This window comes from Ursus arctos, unplaced genomic scaffold (assembly GCF_023065955.2).
Source record: "Ursus arctos isolate Adak ecotype North America unplaced genomic scaffold, UrsArc2.0 scaffold_22, whole genome shotgun sequence".
In the NCBI taxonomy this organism is placed as follows: Eukaryota; Metazoa; Chordata; class Mammalia; order Carnivora; family Ursidae; genus Ursus; species Ursus arctos.
Window position 1 is genome coordinate 43,385,999 of NW_026622897.1, and position 23,273 is coordinate 43,409,271.

The window sequence follows — 23,273 nt, forward strand, 5'->3', positions numbered from 1 at the left end:
ATCCTAATTCCTCAACATAGCCACTAACTGCTCTGTTGGTTCACTGTTCTGTTTTGCCTCTGAGCCCCATGATCAGCTAGGGGCATGGCAGTTGGTGGTGACCGGTACGCACTTTCCTGTTAAAAAGAGCCAGGCTCTTCTTGGTTGCCCGGGGCCACAGCTACCACACAGTGGTTGACACTCTATTTCAGAACTGCCTGTAAGTCTTCGATTTTATGTCTATGCCTACCACATATGACTACACCACCAAAGAAATGCTGGTGGTTTATCTTGTTCTCATCCACTGTTTAGTTTGAGATGAACATGCTTTAAGGCCGTTAAACCAGACATTAGACACTATCTAGAATCTAGAGTATACCATCATGTATTTGTTTATAAGTTGCCTTCATATGATTCTTTAGTTGTTTCCTGTTAAAATTATCTTTTTTCTTTAGCTAGTACCCTTCTACATTTTTTTCCTACAACATAGTTCCTAGGATAAAACTATACATGTGGAAAGTCCTTAAACGTTGTTTGGAATGAGTAAATATAAACGTATTACTTCATTAGCTGCATTACAGGAGCTGGTTGGTGACCATTTCTCTTCATCTGACATATAGTAAGTGATAATGATGAAAATTTCTGTAATTTAAGAAAATCTGACATGCAGTGTTTCTCGAAAGTCTGAAACTACCAGCCATGTGAAAGTCTGAACATGGTCACTAACAATGATCAATTATACTATCAATGAGTTGGATTAGGAAAATATAGAAAGTATACATAACAGTTTGAAATAAACAATTTCAGTTACATTTATCTTTATTTTATATCTTTTATATCAAGTGCATCTATTCTACATAACTGTCATGAATTTGTTTATATTTTCTTTGGAATTATTTTTTCTTTTTCATTGTTTACACTTTGATATGCAGTCTTCCAAACTTGCTTTTTATGCATCTATTTTTTCCATAAAAATATGTGTACACTTACTTTCTATTGTAATAAGCATACTATCCCTTTTTATAAAGATGCTCATTGTTGACTGACTGGATGACTGTTGAGGGCAAGGGGTGGAGATGGGGGCAACATCCACAGGGAGACAACATTTGATTAGGAAGTTAGAATTATTGTTCAGTTTCATAAATAAGATGTCTTTCCTTTCCATTTTGATTTAAATCTATTTTGGTGTATAGACTATATCTTTTACATCAGTGTTCGTCAGCCTTCAGAATACTTCATAATTATCTGAGAGCTTGTTTAAAGAATGTAATAACCCCCACTCCCCCCCAGTCTCACCCTCAGAGATTCTGATTTAATAGGTAACCAGGCATTTGTTAGTTTTAACTCCACTTCCCATTTTCATCCTAATTTCCCTTTAGAGGAATCTCCCTTAGTGTACAGTTTCAGGAAGTATCACCTGGGCCTGGGCCCAAGGCTCCATCACTTAGAGACTTACAGAAATTTCAGTCTAGAGTAGTAAGATGACAACAAAGTTAGAACTGGAAATCGTTACAGAGTCAGCATGAAGACCACATTGTTCCTGTGTTATGATTTTTGTTGTGGTTCCTCTAAAGCTTCCTCAGTTCCAATTTCTGGTCAATTCTGTGATCCCTGACATCATTCCAGTCAGTTCCTTCTTTGTCTAAGAGAGCATGGATTGGTTTTTGTTGCTAGCTATGGGGAACTAAACCGATAAAGAAAATCTACATTAGTGGGATCTAGCAACTTACATTTTTAGCAATTTCTCCAGATGATTCTGATGCAGGTGGTTCCTCAAACCACATGTTGAGAAACACTGTTCTATTTTTTTAGTGTTCTACATAGTTCCTCGTATCATCGTATTCATGTAGAAGGTACTCAATAAATGTGTCCTAGATGAATGAAAGGATTAAATGGATTGAAGGATGATGGATTCTTTGTAAAGATGCCTGACCTCAGGTCTACTAGCATTAGACTTTTGTCAAATAAATAAACATAGGTTGATTGATGTTGTTCCCTAAAGTTCTCTCATTCGGTATACGTGCTGATTTTACTTTGCTATAGTTGAAAACCACAAACCAGTTTAGAAAAGACAATGAGCAGGAATTAAAAAAACTTCATGTTAGAATCTTACTAAGAATGAAGAAATAAGATTTTGTAAGGTATGGCCATAGTTTTTTGTTTGTTTCTGTTTCTGTTTTTCTTTCTGGATGATGGAATGGATCTTTGAAATCTTGTATATTTCTTCAGTATTTTATATACTAAAGAAAAATAATTAAGTGCATGAAGACAGCTAATTAAAATCTCCTTTTCTTGCTTAAATAGGTTGAAAAGTATGCCAGTAGCTAATGGAATTTTTCATGACTTTGACCTCAATGGCAATTTTTCAAAAGTTGGAGGAAAGGCCATGCGTAGTTTGCAGGACTTTTCCATTCATGATTTCCTCCGTGTTCTAGGAAGGACTTCTAGGAAGTCCTTACAAGTATTTTCTTTCATACAAGGATAGAACCCTTTTTCTTACTCCTAGGTCCTCAAGAGATGTGAATAAGTACTTGTGTACTCCAAAGACTTAGACTTAGTTGACATTAATGTATCTTTGGATCAGTTTGGCCATAGTTCCATATTACTAATTTCTCATGTTTTTTGAGAGGCAGTGTGAGATGGTGGGACAGACACTGGCTTAAGAACTTGGACACAGAGTTTTGAGTCCTGGTTCTGCAACAATCTAACTACAATTATGGATTTATTTGTCTGACTTCTCCCACTACTTGGACAGAGATCATGTTTTATTTGTCTTCCTATCCATACCGCCTGGCACATGGTTAGTTTTCAGCTCATATTTACTTAATGAAGAATGAATTCCTAAACTTGGGCAGCTCATAGTCTCTCTGGATTTCACATCCGTCATTTGTTAAATAGACTGGTTGTTCTCTAACATTATTTGGACATTCTGTGACTATATGATCTGTGTATATTGAAGCCAACCTCCATATGCAATCTCACTTGTTTGGGGGCATTGAGAAATGGCACTGCATTACTTGCTTTGTTATAAGTGGCTTCTTCATCTCTGAGTCATTCTTACTGAAAACAGTTTCAAAAAGAGACTGCAGTGTGGCTGTATATTTAGCGGAAAACAAATTGGAGAACTGCCCATTCAATATTTACTTTTATAGTTTCGGCAGAGTTCTCTGCTCCGTGAGGACTGTTGAGACATTTCACGTAGCTTCTTAGAGACATCTTCCATCTCAAGGAGTTTGATATTCACATGATTAGACTGACTTGGCTACATTTCAACAAATTTGTTGGTCAGCTAACAAGTGTTCAGATGTCAGGATATCTATCCATCCATACCATACTACAGCTTCGTTCTGTTGCTTTATAGTCGAGTGACTTTTGAAGAATCATAGAAACCTAGGTCTGGGATCATAACATCAGCATTACAGGTTAGAGTGGGAGGATCTAAGGCTTGTTGTAAGGGGCCTCAGGGGTTGCCTGAGTGGGGTACAGTATGTGTGACTTGGTGGATGTGTAATTTGGCAGGACTCTGAATTCTCCTCATTCCAGCTTCAACCATCTCGACTAAGAGCAAACGTGCTTTCGTTCATTTTACATGCTGATCTTCTGAATAAGCTTATTTAAAAAAATGTTTTCCTGCTAAATAACATTTTAACCTATCAATCTAGTCCAACCTCTCATTTACAAATAAAGAGGCTCAAGAGGACAAGGGATTTGCTCTTGAGAGAGGCCACTAGAAGATCTAGACTGGCTCTTGATCTTCAAAAAAATTTTCAGTAAAAGAAATATCATAAGTAGAAGGTACAGGCGGAAAAATCTACAGTGGGAGAATGTTTAATTTTCATAGTTTACAAAACACTAATATATATATCTCATTTGATTTTCACAACACACTTGGGAGGCAAGCAGTACAGGTATCATGAACCCTAATTTACAGATGAGGAAATCAACACTGGGGAAGGTCAAGTGGCATGCACAAGCCCATAAGTGTGAGAGCCTGGCCTACAGCTCAAGTCTTCTGGCCTTGAACTCAGTACTTTCTGTATTACACCACCATGCATACTAAAGAATTACACCACCATGCAGACTTAAGAAAGACACATGACAAATAAATGTGTCAACATATCTTAGAGACAGGAATCTGTAGTGGGTAGAGGACTCATGCAGTCTGGTGCCTGAGGATATGATTTGGCAATTGTGTGCATTTCCTCAAAGTTGTCCTATGCTGTCATTGCTCACATTCTGAATCATGCACATTGTTCCCATTGGGGGAACATTTGAGCATACTTTTCCATGTGCTATTTTAGCAACATCAATTTGCTAATTATGAAGACAAAATTATCTTATTAGATCACAAGGAAACCTGCCTTTTGGTTTTGTCAAAGCTTTGTTCCTGCTGGTTAAAAATCTTTTGGTATTCCGTAAGAATTTACCTTGCCAAAAGTTTAATGTGCATCTAGATAAATTTTCTTCTGTGTTAAAGGTCTATTTTTTCTTTCGTTTTCTTTTCTCCTCCCATCCTCTACTCTTACCTCACTAATAATTATTCACTATTGAAAATGTAAAGTATCTTTTCAAGGGTAAAAAGAAAACTTAAAAGGAAATGACTTTAAACCTTACAACATAGGACTCAATATATAACAATAGATTGAAATATGGTAGAGATTAGATTATAAAAATGAGGGATGATTAAAAAAAAAACCCAGGCTTTCTGGGAAAACAGCTGTGCAGTACTTTTCAGTGTAATAGATAAAGCAGTTTGAAGTTTGAGTTTAAAAGTCACATTTGGCTAGTTTACCTTTCTTGGTACTCTAGGAAAAGATTCAAGAGTCCTTAAAGGTATATAATTAATGAACTGTGTAAAGTGCAAGAGAATCATTTAAACCAATTTCACAGAACAAAACCCAGTGTATTTAATTAGGCCATCTTGGAGAATATAAGCATATTATCTGAGAAACTGCTACTGTATTAATATGCTAGGGTTAATTAACAAGTTTCCTTTTCTTATAGAAGTTCTTTAGGTGCCTTTGGCTTCTACAGGTCAGATGGAAATAGAATCATATTTGGTGTTGGGAGTAGAAAAAGAAGATGATCATGGAGATAAGGTCAGATCTTTCTCTTTACTTTGCCCAAGAGAGAACAACTTATGAGGACTTTAATAGATCCCTTCTGTTGGGATTAGGTAGAAGTGAGAAAGACAGAAAGCTACAAATAACAGCGGTTTAAATGAGATATAAATTCATTTCTGTCTTTCATACGTGAAGTCTGGACGTAAAGGGTCCAGGGTTGGTAAGGCAGATTTATAATCATCAAGGACACAGACTCTCTTTCACCTGTTGCTCTCCTACCCTCAGTGTGTGGCCTCTACCTAGTGGGCCAGAATTACTGCTGGAGCTTCAGCCATCACATTTTATTTTCAAGCCCAAATGAAGAAAATAGAGATGAAGAAGGCCACATGACCTTCCCTTAAGGAGATCTCAAAGGACAATCCTGCTCACATCTCACTGAACAGAATTTAATCATAAGGACATAATCAACTGCAAGGGAAGGTTTTTTGTTTTCAGTTTTCTTTCGGGATGGCTATAAACTGAGCTAAAATCAAGGTTCCTTCACCAAGCAAGGATAAGTGAATGGATATTTGGGATTGTGTCTGACACAAATCTTCTTTTCTACCATGATTGCCAACCACTTGGGCTTGCGCTGCATGACTATGCCTGAAATCCCCTCATCTTCTCAATCTGGACTAAAGTGTAAATAAATAGCTGATACTTCTTGTCCGGTACAAGAGATGGGGAACTTGAGGGAGTTCCTACTTTCCCCTACAATTTGCTGGGAAATTCATCTTAAGATGCGGTTTAGTACTAGATGCAGGTTGCTCCTTGTGGAAATCCAAAAGAACTGAAACTCGGGATAAAACTCTGTAGCATCATCATCATATCCCTAAATACACAAACCTAAATTTAAATGTTATTGAAAATGGCAGATGGGCCAAATAACCATATTCCAGGCTGGTATGAACCTGTGTGTCCCACGAGATTTTTCTGAGGAAAAAAAAAAAAAGCCCCATGCAGTTAAAATCTAAACAAGGAAAACATCTTCAAACATTCTGCAATTTGTTTTCTGGCAAGGACCATGGGAATAATAGTGGAAGCCAGATAAATTTGAATAAACTGAGTCTTCATTTCAAAAAGATTCATGGAAGAGTCAAAGTCAAGTTCCAGATGCCATGGTTAAAAATGTCAAAACAAGATCTAAGAGTACTGAGATGACTAAACTTTAAAAAGTATTAGTTAATCATACAAAATTTTGTTAACATGAAGTAGAGGGAGTACTGTAGTTGTCTCAATGAATCTATTTCACAGTTAATTAATAAGATATTATATTAACTTCCTTAGCCTGTTTTTGGCCCCAGATTAATCATTATTGGTTTGACACACATTTATTGAGTGTTTAAAATGTTCCAGGCATTGTGCTAAGAGCTGAATAAAACAACCTGTGTCCTCAAAGAGCTCAAAGTTTGGTGGTGGCAAGTTATTTGTAATTTTCATCTTTACCATTGTACTCTATTATCTTAGAATTAAGAATTTGGGATTAAGAGACATGGTTGGTCCACTAAGAACAAAATGAAAAGAGCTTAGGTTTAGCACTCAGAAAACAACCATTTGAAGTTCAGCCCTGTCACTTACTACCTGTGCCCTTGAGCAGATCACTTAATCTTTCTTAATTTCAGTTTCTTCCTCTGAAAACTAAGGATGTCTCAGGATTGTTCTGAAGATTAAATGATATAATGTAAATGTTTTGCTTGGCCATAAAAGGCACTCAAAAGCTGGTTGTAATTATTATAATTATTATTAATTATTGCACTATTTTCAAGAGTGAATTGGTTCTAAAAAATGCTTTGGAGGATGCACATAATTTTATATATATATATAAAGATATATATATCTTTCTCTAGCCAACATATGCACACATTTAAGAGTAATATGAGTTGTTTTATATTGCAAATATCTTTTATATTTACTTTTTTAAAAAAGGTTTTATTTATTTATTTGAGAGAGAGAAAGAGTGAGAAATAGAGCACAAGGTGGGAGGGGAGGGGCAGAGGGAGAGAGACATGCATACTCCCTGCTGAGCAGGGAGCCTGATATGGGGCTCGATCCTAGGACCCTGAGATCATGACCTGAGCCAAAGGCAGATGCTTAACCAACTGAGCCTCCCAGGCACCTCTACTTTACATTTTTCGATGGAAAATATATTCACTGTATATTCTCTCACTTTACTCAGTGAGATGGGTATTTTTTAAACATTGCAACTATCCTTCAAAGTAGTATCATTATCATCCCTATTTTACAGATGCGAAAACCAAGGCATAGAAAGGTTACGTAACTTGCCCAAGGTGACTTACAACTAAGTAGCAAAGTTGGGATGTGAACCCAATCACTATGTCTCCAGAGTCTGTATGCTGTGTCACTACAAATAACTTAATTCTTTAACCCATGAATCCTATATGGGACTAGAAAGAACTTTCTGACATTTAGTAATTGACTTTTGGCACAGTAGTACAACCCTAACCCTGCCTTAAGCCCCGTGTTTTACAAGGCCCCACATATAAGAAACACAAAAAATAAATCTATTAAATAGCACACGGGCACCTCCGGCACTTGAGATCTGGTGCTCAGCACTGGCACCTGTGTCCTTAAACATCCACTTTCATGCTTAACCGCACTGAGGCCTCAGGGAAATGCTTCTTTACATCTCTTGTCCTATGTCCTTGAGTGAAAAGGCAACTGTGTCTAAATGCTATGAAGTCTTGTGGATTGTACTGCCACCAAACTTGGAGATGAACACCAGCAGTTTGGGTGGATTTGGATAGCAGACGCAGCTAGAGAGGAGAAAAGACTAACTTTTTCATTTCCTTCCTCTTAGAGAGCATGAGTACAAGAGATTTTTACATAGTGCAGTATCATTTTTCATTGCATCCAGCATCCATGTTCTTGCTTTTCTTCACGTTTTGTGTTTCCAGAAGTACTCATGAGTTAGTATATTATTTGCAATAATTAAACAGGATTGCTGAGGGACATTCTGCAATATAAAATAATTCCTATTGCTCTTGAATGTGTGCATTTGTAGGCTAGACATAACATAATATGCATGAAGCTTGATATCAGTTCTTCCCTTTGGCCACAGACAGTCAATGCAAAAATCAAGAATAGTTTTAAATTTATTAAAATATTTAAATATGGGGTGCCTGGGTGGCTCAGTCGGTTAAGCATCTGACTCTTGATTTTGGCTCAGGTCATGATCTCAGGGTTGTGAGACTGATCCCTGCACTAAACTCTATGCTCAGTATGGAGCTGGCTTGAGATTCTCTCTCTCTCCCTCTCCCTCTGCCCCTTCCCCTCTGTTTGCACTCTCACTCTCTCTAAAATAAATAAATAAAATCCTTTAAAATAATTTAAATAGATGCAAATACATTCTAAATTTTTTCTATAATTTTGAGTTAAAATTTTGATATTAAATAATTATAATTTATCTTTTTCTTTTCAATTTTAAGAATTGAATTTAGAATTCAATTTTGAATTCTTTAGAGAAGTAATTTTTAAACATATAAAACAACTGTAATTTTATTCCAGTTTTATTGAGATATAACTGGTATATAACATTGCCTATGTTTAAGGTGTACAACATAATGATTTGATATATGTACATACTGTGAAATGATTACCACAATAAATTTAGTTAGCATCCATTACCTCACATAGTTACAAATTTATTTTTCTGGTGATGAGAACTTTCAAGATCTACTTTCTTAGCAACTTCCAAATATACAATACAGTACTATTAACTACAGTCAACATGCTGTGCATGCTATCCCCAGAACTTACCTATCTTATAACTAGAAGTTGGTACTTTTGAACATCTTAACCCATAATTGTATTCAGTTTTTTATATTTACTTTATATTTTTTGATGGAAAATATATTCACAATTTGAATACTTTGAATGTAATTACATGTGTTTTTTAATCTTTTAGAGCATTAAGAATGAGTACAAGTTAAAGTCAAGACAGAAACAGAAAATATGAAAGTGAAATTCAGAAAAGAAAAAACATCTGCAAGGTAGAAGGATAGGACTTATTTTTTCACCAAAAGTTTGAGAGCTTGATATGTAACTTTTAAATATGTAGACACATGATATGGGGACCTCTGTGTATGGCTTGGTTCCACCTCCACAATGTTAGGGGTGGGACTTTCCAGCAGAGTTTACACAGAGTTGCCAAATCAAGCTCTTTCGGCCTAACTGGTATTTTGGCCTGTCTAAAATAACATGATTAGATCAGTATCCACACAAATAGACTCACAAATTAAGAAACTGGGAAAGCAAATTAATACCAAAAAATTGAGCACATTTCTGAAATATGAGTAACTTGAAGAAGACTGCATGATGGATTTAGGTGTTTTAAGTACTACGTGATTTCCATGGGGAAAATAGTCCATGTGGAAAATGGACTATTTTCTAAAATAAAGAATGATTTCTGACACAAAATTATCTTCAGGTTTTCTTGAAGAAGTGTTTCTATTAATTTGGTCAGTCAATAAATGCGTAGTGATGCTCACGTAATGTGCCTCAACATGGTTAGACAACATTGAGAGGAGGGTGTTTACAACCTAACTGAAGAGATAAATGATGCACACTTGGAACAATTAGAGAATAGATCATAAAAACTGAACTGTGGGGCACAAGCAACTATCATGGAGCATCAAAGTAGAGAAGGACTGATGTGATCTTGAATCATCTGGCAGGGAGGGCTTCAAAGAGTGGCACTGGAATGAGGCCCGTAATATACTCCCTGGAATGTATCTGCCTCATGGCCCTGAGAGTGAGGACCTTCTTAAATTTTGTGCCCCTGGTTCCTGTCTGACCTCACATTAGTCCTGGCCCTGGCCAAGCACATTCATTTCTTTTTCCAGAAGTCACTAGAGAGTATGGAGGCAAAGAGAGGCCAGATGCATTACTCTAGTAGATGTCTCTGCACATAGACAGAGGCTAAGGGAAAGGATCCTCCCCCTAGAAAAGGTCATGGAAGTGAAGCTTCTTGCCAAGACCATACAACCAGTGGAGGCTAGATCCCAGGACTCCTGATTCCTGTTCATAGAAAAGATGATATGATGCAGCTTTGAGTAATCAAACCTGTCCACTAGAGCACTCAATTAACCAAGTCTTTCACTATCACTATTATTATCATCTTATCATCATTTTGCCTTCATGACTCTTTTAGGTGACTTAAGTAAATTATATATATAAACTATATATAAACTCATATAGTGTGTAGTAGAACGAGTGGTGACCCCCCCCCCAAAAAAAGGTAAGTCCATATCCTGGAACCTGTGAATGTGACCTTATTTGGAAAAAACCTCTTTGCAAAAGCAATTGTATTAAAATCCGGACATGAGATTCATCCTTGACTATCTGTGTAGGTTGTAAGTCCAGATAAGTGTCCTTGTAAGAGACACACAAAGGAGTGACACAAAGGAGTGACACATAGTGACACATGTAAAAATGGAGGCAGAGAATGGAGTTATGCAGTCATAAGCCAAGGAACACTTGGAGCCACCAGAAGCTGAAAGAGGCAAGGGAGGATTCTCCCTTAGAGCCTTTGGAGGGAGTACAGCCCAGCCAACACCTTGACTTCAGACTCCTGGTCTCCAGAACTGTGACAGAATAAATTCCTATTGTTTTAAGCCACCAGATTTGTAGTAATTTGTTATAGCAGCCCTAGGAAAACTAATACATAGGGCACATATATTTTTTAAAAGCCTGTATTAGTTATCTATTATCCCAAAATGTAGAGGCTTTAAAACAACATCTCGTGCAGTTTCTGTGGGTCAGGAATTTGGGAACAGATTAGCTGGGTAGTTCTGGCTCAGGGTCTCTCCTGAGGTTGCAATCAAGACGTTGGTCAGGGCTTCTTGAAGGCTTGGCTGTGGTGCCAGACAGAGGATCTGCTTCCAAAATGGCCCACTCACAAGGCTGGCAAGTTAATGCAGGCTGGTGGCAGAAGGCCTACGTTCTTTTCCACGTGAACCTCTCCATTGGAATTTGAGTGTTCTCATAACGTGGTGGCTGACTTCTGCCAGTGTGAGATAGCCAAGAGAGAGTAAAGTGGAAGCTTCAATATTTTTTACGATTTAGTCTGAGAAGTCACACACCATCATTTCCTAAATAGTCTATTGGTTATACAGGTCATTCTATTCATTGTGAGAGGAGATTAAACAAGGGCACAAAAACCAGGAGGTGAGGATGACTGAAGTCCATCTTGGAAGCTGGCTAGCACAGGTCACAAATTTTTCAGGGTATATAGGGAGCCAGAATATTTTCTACACAGTCACCTGAACCATGTATATTTGGAGCCATAATGTCCAACTATATAAAGTGCTCTTTGCAGTGACGAACTTGAGTTATTACAAGTTATTCAAATATTCAGTTCAGTTTACTTTCATATTTTAGGCTGAGCCATATGAAAGTTGCTGTTTTTGTGAGCAAATAATTATCCAATATCAGCGATTTTCTGGTTTCAACCTACTATTTACAAAAGTGGAACTATGAAGTAAAATACCTTAGATCAATTTTTAAGAAATCATAAATAAAACCCACTTTTCTTTCACATCATTAGTTAACCATAAGCCTCAATGAATAGAATAAACTATTCTTCAAGCACTCTGGTTATTTGAAATGTTAAAACAGCGCTGATGTTCCCATTAAGTTTTAAGAACCATAGGATCTGTGAGGGCAATGTATCACTGTGATTTTACAAAAGTAATTTAACATCCCTGGGACCAATTTTCCTCATCTATAAATGAAAGAATATTATTAGATGTCATCTAAGCAGACTTACTGTGCAAAATTTTTTAACATGTCCTTATATGCTGTGTGTGAGCCACTAGCAGTTTCTTTCTTCGACTCATGGTAAGAAAAACTGCATATTTAATTGAGTTGTAGAAAAATGTCTTTAACCAAATATGCTTATTCATTAGCATATAGTATTTATAGTTAAACTCAAGGTGTATCATGTTTTTGAGTAGTACAGAGTCTTCCTTTCTCCTCTGTTCTCTAGAAAGCATAGACTGCCCTTCAGTAAATCAATTTTCTTAATTTGACTTGCTATATTTGACAACATTTTTTGGGTTCACATATTTTTTCTTGTGCCAAGTACTGCATTTTTCATTTCCCACAGAATCAGGACAAACTGTACATCCCCTGCTGTGTCCAGGGCAGATCTGGCTAAATGTCAACTATGTTAATTGGTATAGAGAAAACAGCAGCCCTATTTTTATCTGATTAAAAATCCCCACAAACATTCTTCTCTAAAATAAAGCTATGTCAGTATAAAGTGATTTAATTATAATATAAAGTTTGGCAGACATGTCCCTCCTGCCTTCATTTTACTGTAGCATGCAGAAATGCAACTGTTTCCTGGAATCTTTCAGTATCTAAGATTTTAATCCCACTTTTGGAGGTTTAGAATTTGGTGCTCAAAGCTTTCTCTGGACTGCCAATTGGAATAAAATATCTTTGCTTTAAAGTGACATTTTCAAACAAAAGATTTACAGAACACTCTATAGAACCTTATTTAAAAGGTAGTTTGAAATATTTTATTCTACTCTTGAAAAGTCTCCATGTTAACAATTGCCCCAGGATGAGCAGATTATGTAATATAATTGCTTTAGTTAATTGGGGTGTGGGAGGTGTGGGTGTAAAAGAATAAAAGGTAATGAACTTTGATAAATTTATATGAGCAATAACAAGGTACCTGTGAAAACTTAATTTTATCAGAGAGTGACTGTATCTTCAGTGCTCTTTCAAAATTGTATGCTGCCTCTTTAATGTTGGAATTCCCCAGGATTCTGTCTCACTCCTGGGAGCTTACTCCCAGGTTAATTTCATATACTCCATGATTTGTCAACTACTTATACACTCATATTGTTTGTATCTGTACCTCTAGTTTATCAAAAGCTGTATTAATATCCTTTGGTATACTGGACAGCTCCATATGGGTGTTTCCTGAGCACCCCAAAGCAGTATGTCCAGTCTTCTGGTTTCTTGTACCATAGCACCACTCCAATGTACCAACAAGTAGAAAGCTGGGCAAACTGAAAAATCAACTCTTTTTAGATCTGAGAAGTGAGGTCGCAGGGCAAATCATTGCTTCCCCCACAAACTGGCGAGACAGACAGGTGAACACAGAGAATCACAACTTACAAGGGCAGAACCCACAAGCAGAAACTATCACAGGAACCAGTTCCAGGGTGCGGAAACCTAAACTGTAATTGACAAATTGCTGGAGGCTCAGTGTGGACAAGGTGTGGGGGAGGTTCCCACACTTTTGTTAGTTCTACCTCTGGGAGCTCTACCATGCCATCTTAGTGAATACCAGAGAAAATTCCCTTGTTGTTTCCAGCAGCAGGAGGAGGGGAAAGGAACCGTTTCAATATATGCCAGAGCATTCTGTTCTTCTTAACACTGTCTACCCTCAGGAGAAACCACTTTACCAGAGTCTAATCTGCTGCAATTTTATCAGAGGCTAAACTACCTGGGAGGGAAAAAAAAAAAAAAGAACTCCAGCCCCATCTGTCTAACCTGTCCCAACCTAAGCAAGAAGGGGGGGAGAAAACCTGCCCAAAAAACCCCAAAACTAAGGAGCAACCTTAGGTGCTCATTCCCCTGAATGGGAAAAGATATTTGCAAATGATATATCTGATAAGGGATTAAAATCTAATATATAAAGAATTTATACAACTTAACACGAAAAAAACAAATAATCTGATTAAAAAATAGGCAGAAGACCTGAAAAGACATTTTCCCAAAGAAGACACACATATAAATGGCTAACAGACACATGAAAAGATGCTCAACATCACTAATCATCAGGGAAATGCAAAGCGAAACCACAAGATATCATTTGCTGTGAATGGCTAGTCAGGATGGCTAGTATCAAAAGGACAAGAATAACAAGTGTTAGTAAGGATGTAGGGAAAAGGGAACCCTCATGCACTGTTGGTGGGAATGTAAACTGGTGTAGCCACTGTGGAAGACAGTATGGAGGTTTTCAATTTTCAAAAAACTAAAAATAGAAATACCACACAGTCCAATAATTTCAATACTGGGTAAAAAATTAACATACTAATTCAAAAAAATTAATATACTAATTCAAAAAGATATATGTACTTCTATGTTTACTGCAGCATCATTTACAATAGCTAAAATATGGAAACAACCAAAGTGTCCATCGACAGGTGAATGAAGAAGACACGGTATATATACAAAATAGAATATTAGTTAGCCATAAAAAAGAATGATATCGTGCCATTTGTGACATGGGATGGACCTAGAGGGCATTACGCTAAGTGAAATAAGTCAGACAGAGAAAGACAAATACCATATGATTTCACTTATATGTGGAATCTAAAAAACAAATGAACAAACAAAAGAAGACCCTCTCTAAATACAGAGAACAAACTGGTGGTTGCCAGAGGGGAGGAGTGTGGGGGGATGGGCAAGATGGGTGAAGGGGAATGGGAGGTACAAGATTTCCAGTTACGGAATGTATAAGTCACAGGGATGAAAGGTACGGCATAGGGAATACAGTCAATGGTAATGTAATAGCATGGTATGGTGACAGATGGTAGGATGGTAGCTACACTTGTGTCGAGCACAGCATAAAAATAGAGTTGTAGAAGCACATAGTGCATAGTAACTAATGTAACATTATGTGCCAACTACACTTCAATAAAATACAACAACAACAACTGAGAAGCACTGGTAAATTTCACAATCCAGGGCACAAGCTCACCCAAAGACAGACTGAAACATAGCACTATTGAAAACCTATTGATCATAAAAATCTGAATTTGTTAAAGTTGCTGATAAGGGGAAGCATCCCCGTAACACAGTCTCAATAATGTCTCAAAAGGGGGTAGTTAGGGAAAGATACTTATTGGATTTGGGAGGGGACTGGTATTAATCATAGGGTGCCTGAATTACCAGAACATGTGAGTCTGCACAGAGTTACAGTTACATCAGTTTGTGGTCTTGTAACATATGAGTCTAAAGCTAGTGTTAAAACAGTAAGAGCTTGAATCGTTTGTGTTGAGTATCAATAGTACAATTGATCATTTTCATTTTTGCTTCATTTCTCAGTCCCCCTTCGTTTAGTCGACTATTCTTTATTCTAAACTGGAAGATAGACCATTGTTTTTCTGGGAACATGATCGGTTCAGGTACGCACTGCTATTTAATAAGTCACAGTTACGTATTGAGTTTTTCATGGTAGTCCTATTAACCTCTATAAGTATCAGGCCTTCTTGTTCTTTTTGTTGGATCATCATTTGTAAATCATCTAGTGTAGCAGTGGCTGTGCAGCAGCACTGAAGACTCTAAAGATCATATATCTGGGAACTGCAATGCAAACAGACACTACGACAAAAATGACTGGAGTTTGCAAGGCATTTCAAACCTACATTCCTAGATTTTAAAAACTGAATCACGGATATAGAATTGTCCTATCACTATATTGTTACACTTGAAACTAATATAACACTGCATGTTGACTATACTGGGAAAAAAAAAAGCTGGACATGTGACATAATCTTCCTTATATAATCAAATTTCCTTTTTCTTTTAATTTGGGTAGGATTTGTTCAACCTTACCAGTGAATGAAGAACAGTCCTATATCCAGTAATTTTCGAGAATACAGGTCTTGAGAATACTATGTATTTAGTAAATGACAAGGGTGTCCATCAATAATCTAGGACCTTAATCCAGAAGAGGGGGAAGAAAATAGCCAAGAGGATAAATATGAAAAGCCAAGAGAATATGCATACGTAGAAGAACATGGCAATCAGTGGATTCTTGTTCCAGTGGTGTTGGTGGGAAACAGCCTACTTCATGCAGTCATCAGCTTTTTCCAAAGATCTAGGACTAGCTGTCCATTCTCATGGGACATCTATGTCTAGATGTTATCTAGAGTCCTCAACATACCCCTCATGATCTAGCCATATCTCTGAGCTCATCTCCTAATTCTCTTTCTCTTCTTCACTCTTTCTCTGGCTACACTGGCCTTGCTGTTCTGCAAACAAGTTAATCTTATTCCTGCCAGAGAGCCATTGTACTTACTATCCCTTTTCTGCGAAATGATATTCTCCCCAGTAGTTGCATTGCTGACTCCCACAATCCACTCAAGTCACATGTCACCTCCTTAGGAAAGCTTTCCCTTGTCATCCAATTTAAAGTCCACTGTCATTCTTGATTCTTTTACCCTGCTTAAATTTTCTTCATAGCACTCTTCACTCCCTGTATTTGTTTCATATTTATCTGTTTATTATATGCCCTCTTGAATGTACGTACTATGCCAGAAGACAGAAGACTTTTCTGTTTTGTTCACTGATGTGTTTCAGGACCTAGTATATTATCTGGCATATATAGGTGCTCGATAATTACTTGCTGATCGAATGAATAAATTAAAACCTCACACATACTATGTTTCAGTCATATAAAACTATTTGCAGTCCTGGTGTATGGGTGGCTCAGTCGGTTAAGTGTCCAGTCCAACTCGATCTCAGCTCAGGTCTTGATCTCAGGGTTGTGAGTTCAAGCGCTGCATTGGGCTCCCTGCTGGGTGTGGAGCCTACTTATCTTTTTTTTTTTTTGCCTTTTAATAATAATTTTTTATTATGTTATGTTAGTCACCATACACTACATCCTTAGTTTTTGATGTAGTGTTCCATGATTCATTATTTGCATATAACACCCAGTGCTCCATGCAATATGTGCCCTTCTTAATGCCCATCACTGGCCTATCCCAATCCCCCACCCCCCTCACCTCTGAAGCCCTCAGTTTGTTTCCCAGAGTCCATAGTCTCTCGTGGTTCATTCCCCCTTCTGTTTACCACCCCCCTTCATTCTTTTCTTCCTTCTCCTACTGATCTTCCTGCTATTTCTTATGTTCCATAAATGAGTGAAACCATAGGATAATTGTCTTTCTAGGTATTTACCTCAAAGATACAGATGTAGTGAAGAGAAGGGCCATATGCACCCCAATGTTCATAGCAGCATTGTCCACAATAGCTAAATCGTGGAAGGAGCCAACATTTATTGTGTGTCAAACATTGTATTAGTTTTTTATGTACATTATTTTAATCTTGATAAGAAATCTTTAAAATAGGAACTATTATCCCTGTTTTACATATGAGGAAACTGAATAACTCGTCCAGAGTTTTGAACGTGTGTCTAACTCCAAATTCAGTACTTCCCCCATTGCCTCAAATGAATTACTAAATCTCCTTCATGTTATTGATACATATCAACAAAAACTCAATATCCTAATTTTAACATTAACATTAAATCTCTGTTCAGTGTTGCATGTGCTCATATGTTTGTACTTGATTCAGCCTCTTTAGATTACAAAGGAGAATGGACCCCAGATATCTTAACAGCTCAGGTATTGTATTTTTATTCTGCTTCATAATTAATGGTTTTTGATGATGATTCAAGGTCAAGGTTTGGTTAATCTCCCTTTTTAAGGGAAGGATTGTACTTAAAAACTAATCAACACATCATTTTTCAACAGGTATATAAGGTCCAAATACATTGTAAGTCATATTGAAATTGTAAGATTAATATACCTGAAAGAAAGCAAAAAGTGGCAGGAATAAGCTAAAGAAAGTAAGAGAGCATCTTATATGAGAGAACCTGGAGGTCACTCTGATTATTTCCTTTTTCAGCATGCTAGGTGAAGCAGTGGATATTAAAGGCCATATGAAATTTTTATGAAATTTTTAAAAGTACATAAAATAGTATCATGAGAAACTTAAGCAGCGAGAGCTCAAACTCTAAAGTCACACAGACCTGAGATGTAATCCTAGTTCCCCCACCTAACAGCTGAGCAAAATTAAGCAAGTTACTTAACTTTTCCTAAGCCTCAATCTCAACAAAATGAAGAGAAGTGTATTAGGCAAGGTAGCTAATTAATATAAAATACAGCATCATAATTTCAGAGGCATAATTTAATAAAACAAGTAAAATCCAACACAGGTGTTCCTCACCATGCTTGGAGGATATTTCTGCAAGAATTAATTTGGGGCCTCAGGCTTCTTGCGTTTTGTGGTTTTGACCTCCTCTAAATTCTTTGAAGTTTTCATTCAGCTGGTAAATACGGAAAGAAAGAGAATATGGAGCATGTGTAGGATGTTCTAGAGGTTTTGTGGGCCAAACCTTAAATGGCTTTCATCATTTCTAGTCACTTTCTCCTGTACAGAAATCAGTCACATGACACTGACTAATTACAAAGGAGGCTGTGAAATACAAGGTGTGTGGTGAGGAGTAAAGGAAACAGACTTTGGTGAACACATAGTTGTCTCTGCCACTTAAGGTCATGAGGTTGTTTTAGGGTTTAACTGAGATAACGCATGTAATGTGCTTAGCACAGGGTATGTCACCAACAAAGTTACATGTTCCTGTTATTATCTCAAGTATGTATGCTGAGAGCCTGAATAAGGGTCCCACAGTTGGAAGTAGAGTATTTGCTTGGAGGTTCTAGTAAGAGAACTAAGATACATTCAAAGAAAATCCTGACCTTTTAAAGGTTATGATCTTTAATTCATTTGGCAATATCAGAAGATATAAACAGAAAGGTGAGGAAGGGGATGCTATGTTCATATCGGCTTAGCTAACAGAATATCAAAATATTGTAATTTAGATAACCCTAATGTCCAAGAAGAGTGGGAATAGGGTAAACTGGTAGATTCTTAGGCTTTAGAAATGAGCTTAAATGAAGTAGTAAGGAGTAAAAGTTCTGGTTAATTCTGTCTCCAAATTCTTTTTCTCTCTTACTATCTTCCTTTTAAGTTTAGACAGCCTCAAGATTGTTCAGGTGCATTAAGTTTTCTTCACCCCACTTATTTTCTCCTCTGTTGCCATTTAAAACATTTCAAGCTCTAAGAATAGAGACCATGTTTGTCTCACACATTATTATATCTTAGCATCTAGCAACACCTAGCATAGAGTATTCAGGCAAGAAGAATTTGTTGAATAAACGTCATCTGTACTGGTAGTTGCTTCAAGTCTTGGTGAAAGGGTCTAGATAAAGTAATGGAAAGGCAAGCTTTTAAATCTTGTTTCTGCCACTGTAGTATCTGTGGGATTTTGGGACTTCTAAGACTTTTTTTTTAAACAACAGAGAAAAATTATATAAGCACATAACTCCTAAAACTTGTGTTTTTTTCCCTTATATTAAATTGTACAATACTTTTTAGAGTTATAATGAGAATTAAATGAAAAATTTATAAGTGTTCCAAACACATAAAAGGCACTGAAGAATGGTTTCCCCCCCACACACCAACCTCTCTACAGCATACGTTGTAATTTGAGAGCCAAGGAAATATCAAGTGCTATTCAAATTGTTCCTTCTGTTTTTGTTTCTATTCATTTGTAATTAAAGCACATAAGCCTTTAGGTTGGTGGTCAAAGTAAAGAGCTTATTAGTTCCCAAAGGACTGATGAGTTCATTGTTTTAACAGTATTCAGCACCTAGAACAGTGGATGTTCAATACATATATTTTTGTGAATGAATTAATAAAATACTGAAATAAGGACGATCCTCTAGATGGATAATTATGGAACGGACATGCTATAAGTGTGAAAAGGTAGGCAGGTTTTATCCAATGAGACGTTTGGAGTAGTGCTGCCAAATGGGTAACTTCAAAGTGTTTTCATTTATCAATTCTGTCAACTACCATTCTACTGTGTGTCTACTATGTAGCAGCCACAATATTTTTTTTTTTTTTTTAAGATTTGTTTATTTATTTGACAGAGAGACAGCCAGCGAGAGAGGGAACACAAGCAGGGGGAATGGGAGAGGAAGAAGCAGCCTCCCAGCAGAGCATGGAGCCCGATGCAGGGCTTGTTCCCAAGACCCTGGGATCATGCCCTGAGCCAAAGGCAGACGCTTAAAGACTGAGCCACCCAGGCGCCCCAGAGCAGCCACAATATTAACAAGAAGATATCTCTGTGCTTCACACTAGCACAATAAAACAATTACAAAATTAGTAGGAGGATGCATATGATACTACATGAGTAACAGAAATAAACCACTGACTACTTATGAGGGTGTGAAACAGCATGGCATACCCAGTAGTGTGACACTGGTGGGAATGCATGTAGAGGCTGGAGAGAGAGAAGGCTCAATAAACTATACTTAGGTAGGGGCTAGATCATGAAAGGCTTTATATGCGAAGCTGAGAGTCCTAAATTTTACTCTCTAGAGTATTGATTGGGGTGCTACTGAAGAGTTTTAATGCAAAGAAAAGATAAATACATTTTAGGTTTCAGAAAGATCTGGATTGTAGAGTCGAGGTACGAGAGGCAGGGAAATCAGCTAAGAAGTTACTAGAACAGTCTACACGGGGAAGGGATCATAAATCATAAAGGCTAGAACTAAGGCAACAGATGTGGTATTAGAAAGAAAATGGGTTTGAGGGATATAACCAGTTTAGGCTAGGTAAGAGAATGAGAGAGAAGGAGGGCTAAGAATGAGTCATGGTTTTCTGTCTTGGACTTCTGGGCAGGTGGTTAAGGCCATCCCTGGAATAAGGAACAAAGAAGATCTGCATGGATTAAGCATACGGAATGGGCAAGGACAAGAGAAGTCATTTTTGGCTATAGTGAGCTTGAAGCATCTGTGGGACAAGTAAAGATATTTCTTGAACAGACCAAGGAAAGTAGAACACACAGAAAACTTAAGTATATAGGACAGGGCAGGCTGGTCAGTAATTCCTATCCTTAGAATACTTCCCCATCATCTTCTACTTTTCTTCACATCTTTCAGTTCACCATTGTACATAAACTTCTATAATGATCACTGATTACTTATTTAGAAACTTATAAAATGATTCTTGAAAAAAGTACAGTGGTAATATTATCCTATAATGTAATTCATAGTAGTGCAAAAAATACAAGTTTCCTGCTGTGTACTTAGGAATAACTTCTACATTTTTCCTAAGGTTGAAATATTTAGCTGTTGTCAGCTAAATGCCTTGCTAATGTTGACTTACTTCAGCAGGAGGTTTATTGGTGCAGACGGTCAGGTCAACTGGTAATTCACTCAGTGGAACCTATAGAAAGGGTGGCAAGGATGGCGCACAACCTGTCTTTGAGTATTGGGTAACCGTACTGCACTATGGATGGGGGGCAGCAAACTGGGCACCAAACTGCAGATGGACTGCAGATGCACCGAAGGAAATCATTACTGTTTTGTGAAACTTGGGACTGGCTTGACAAAGATAAAGCCTGCTGGTTTAAGACTGTATGTTCTTGGCAAAGCATGGTGCTGCAGAATTTCACCAGCCATAGTGAAAAAAAAGGGGCGGGGGAGGCAATGGGAGGAGACCACAAAATCTGTGATATGATACATAAAATGTGAACTATTAGCTTTACATCTTCTGAGAGTCACCAGATTGAAGCACGAATTTTGGATTTGGCTGGCAGATGGTGTACACAGACTTTTGGAGTATGTTAGCATTTCATTTGAAAGGAGCAAGATTACGTGGGACTATCACGGTAGTCTAACATTCATAGAGATTTTAAAATTTATCCCTAAACCTGAGTTAAATGTGAGGCCCTATTACATTTTTAAAGGCTCTGTTAAAGATATGGATCTCATAGAACAGATTCACAGGTTACAGTAATTCCTCTAAAATGTCTACAGGTCAGTGTCAGTGTCTCCTTTCCCTGAAAATCTGGTTTACCCAAGAGAAAAAAGGCCAAAGGGAAGAAAAACTAACCCCGGGGAGATGACAGGTAGTGATGTCTCAATTCTTTGAAAGGGACTTCTCCATTTACCAGCCTTCTCACTTCCTTCTATGGTCTGGACCTTTAATCACCTCCGCAATCAGCCTTGTAGGGTCAAACTAATCTCTGTTGACATCATCCTACTACTTCCCTTTTCGAATTCCAGTGAAGTTATGTGTTTCCTGTCCTGTTTGACACCCTAGGGAAAAGGATACAGGCCGGTTAGTATCTAAATTTAGTCCAGCAGCAACGTGTCTGAGTTTTCAGAGGAGAGATAAACAAAAACAGGTGACATTTTCAAGTCTTTCAAGAAAATGGGGAAAAAAACAAAACAAAACCCCAACCCTTTTGGGGTAAGTAAGCCGGGAGAGCTTCAACAACAGTTTCACAGTAGGGAGAGGCCTGCTGGCCAGGCTCAGAAAATGGGCCCACTGAAGGCGTTTTCCTTTTCCTTAAAACCAGGAGGACGGCTTTGGGGGGGAGGGGGGAATCCCTCAACACAATCTTGACTCAGCCACTAAAGTCTGGGGAGCCGGAGCCCTGACAGCCCCTTCCCCACGCCGAGCTGCGAAGGCGGCCGCACCTCCTCTTTGTCAAGCCGTTGGTTTCAACCACAGGCACCAGGACACACTTGGGGTGGGAGAGGGGAGAAGCGGACGCCACTCCCCGGCCCGTCCCCGGCGCCCCGGACTCGCCGCCCCTCCCCCGCCCCACCTCCCCTCTGTGACCCCCGAGTTCCGCCTCGGGCGACCTGTTGGCAGGGAGTGTCACGTGACGCGGCGGCCGCGCACTGCCTCGGGGCGGGCCTCCTGTTGCGCCCGCCGGGCGGGTTCCATCACGTAACGCGCGGGCGCCGCCCCGCTCTTCCCTCGCGGAGCGAGGGAGGGCGGGCGTCGAAGAGGAAAGGGAAGGGAAAAGGGGCGGGAGAAGGAGACGGAGGGGCGGCGCCCGAGTCACGTGACCCGGGACAGCCCGGAAAGCTCCGAGGAGGAGCCTGGCGCCGCCATTTTCCTGCAGCTGCCTGTCCCTCTTTCCCTGCCCGGCTCCAGCTGACCAGGGAAGGGGTGGGCTGAGCTGAGGCGGGGGCAGGGGAGTGCCCGACGCCGTGCCTGACCCCGCGGGTGACACGAGCCGGTTCTTTCCGGGCTGGGTGGCAGCGCGCGGCCCTGAGCCCCGCCCCAGGCCGGCAGGCGGAGAAGGAGCCGGTGGGGGTAGGGGGTGCGGTGGGGGGTGGGGGTCCTCCGGCGCTTGGGGGTCCCAGTCCCCGCCGGCTGGCGAGCGGGAGGGGTGGCGGAGGAGCCGCAGAGATGTCCGGCCAGAGCCTGACGGACCGAATCACCGCCGCCCAGCACAGTGTCACCGGCTCCGCCGTATCCAAGACAGTATGCAAGGCCACGACCCACGAGATCATGGGGCCCAAGAAAAAGCACCTTGACTGTGAGTGAAGCCGACCGCGG

General features: G+C 38.9%; 1 protein-coding gene and 1 long non-coding RNA gene across 27 annotated transcripts in view; one reads left to right on the forward strand and one right to left on the reverse strand.

The window, feature by feature from the left end:
* Positions 1 to 23,273, reverse strand: part of LOC113269400 (uncharacterized) — an 85,632-nt gene that overhangs the window by 57,359 nt on the left and 5,000 nt on the right. For 2 of the 3 annotated variants that reach the window (XR_008960928.1, XR_008960927.1), the window contains exon 2: positions 21,810 to 22,015. This is a non-coding gene — a long non-coding RNA (uncharacterized LOC113269400). Of the gene's footprint in view, positions 1 to 21,809; positions 22,016 to 22,567; positions 22,807 to 23,273 lie in introns of those variants that run through there. The other variant, XR_006411559.2, reaches the window with a different exon arrangement.
* Positions 23,003 to 23,273, forward strand: part of PICALM (phosphatidylinositol binding clathrin assembly protein) — a 98,387-nt gene continuing 98,116 nt past the window's right edge. For all 24 annotated transcript variants that reach the window (XM_057316769.1, XM_057316771.1, XM_057316770.1 and 21 more), the window contains exon 1: positions 23,003 to 23,253. In XM_057316769.1, coding sequence (XP_057172752.1) covers positions 23,124 to 23,253 — 130 coding nt within the window. In that variant the 5' untranslated portion in view covers positions 23,003 to 23,123. The remainder of the gene's footprint in view (positions 23,254 to 23,273) is intronic.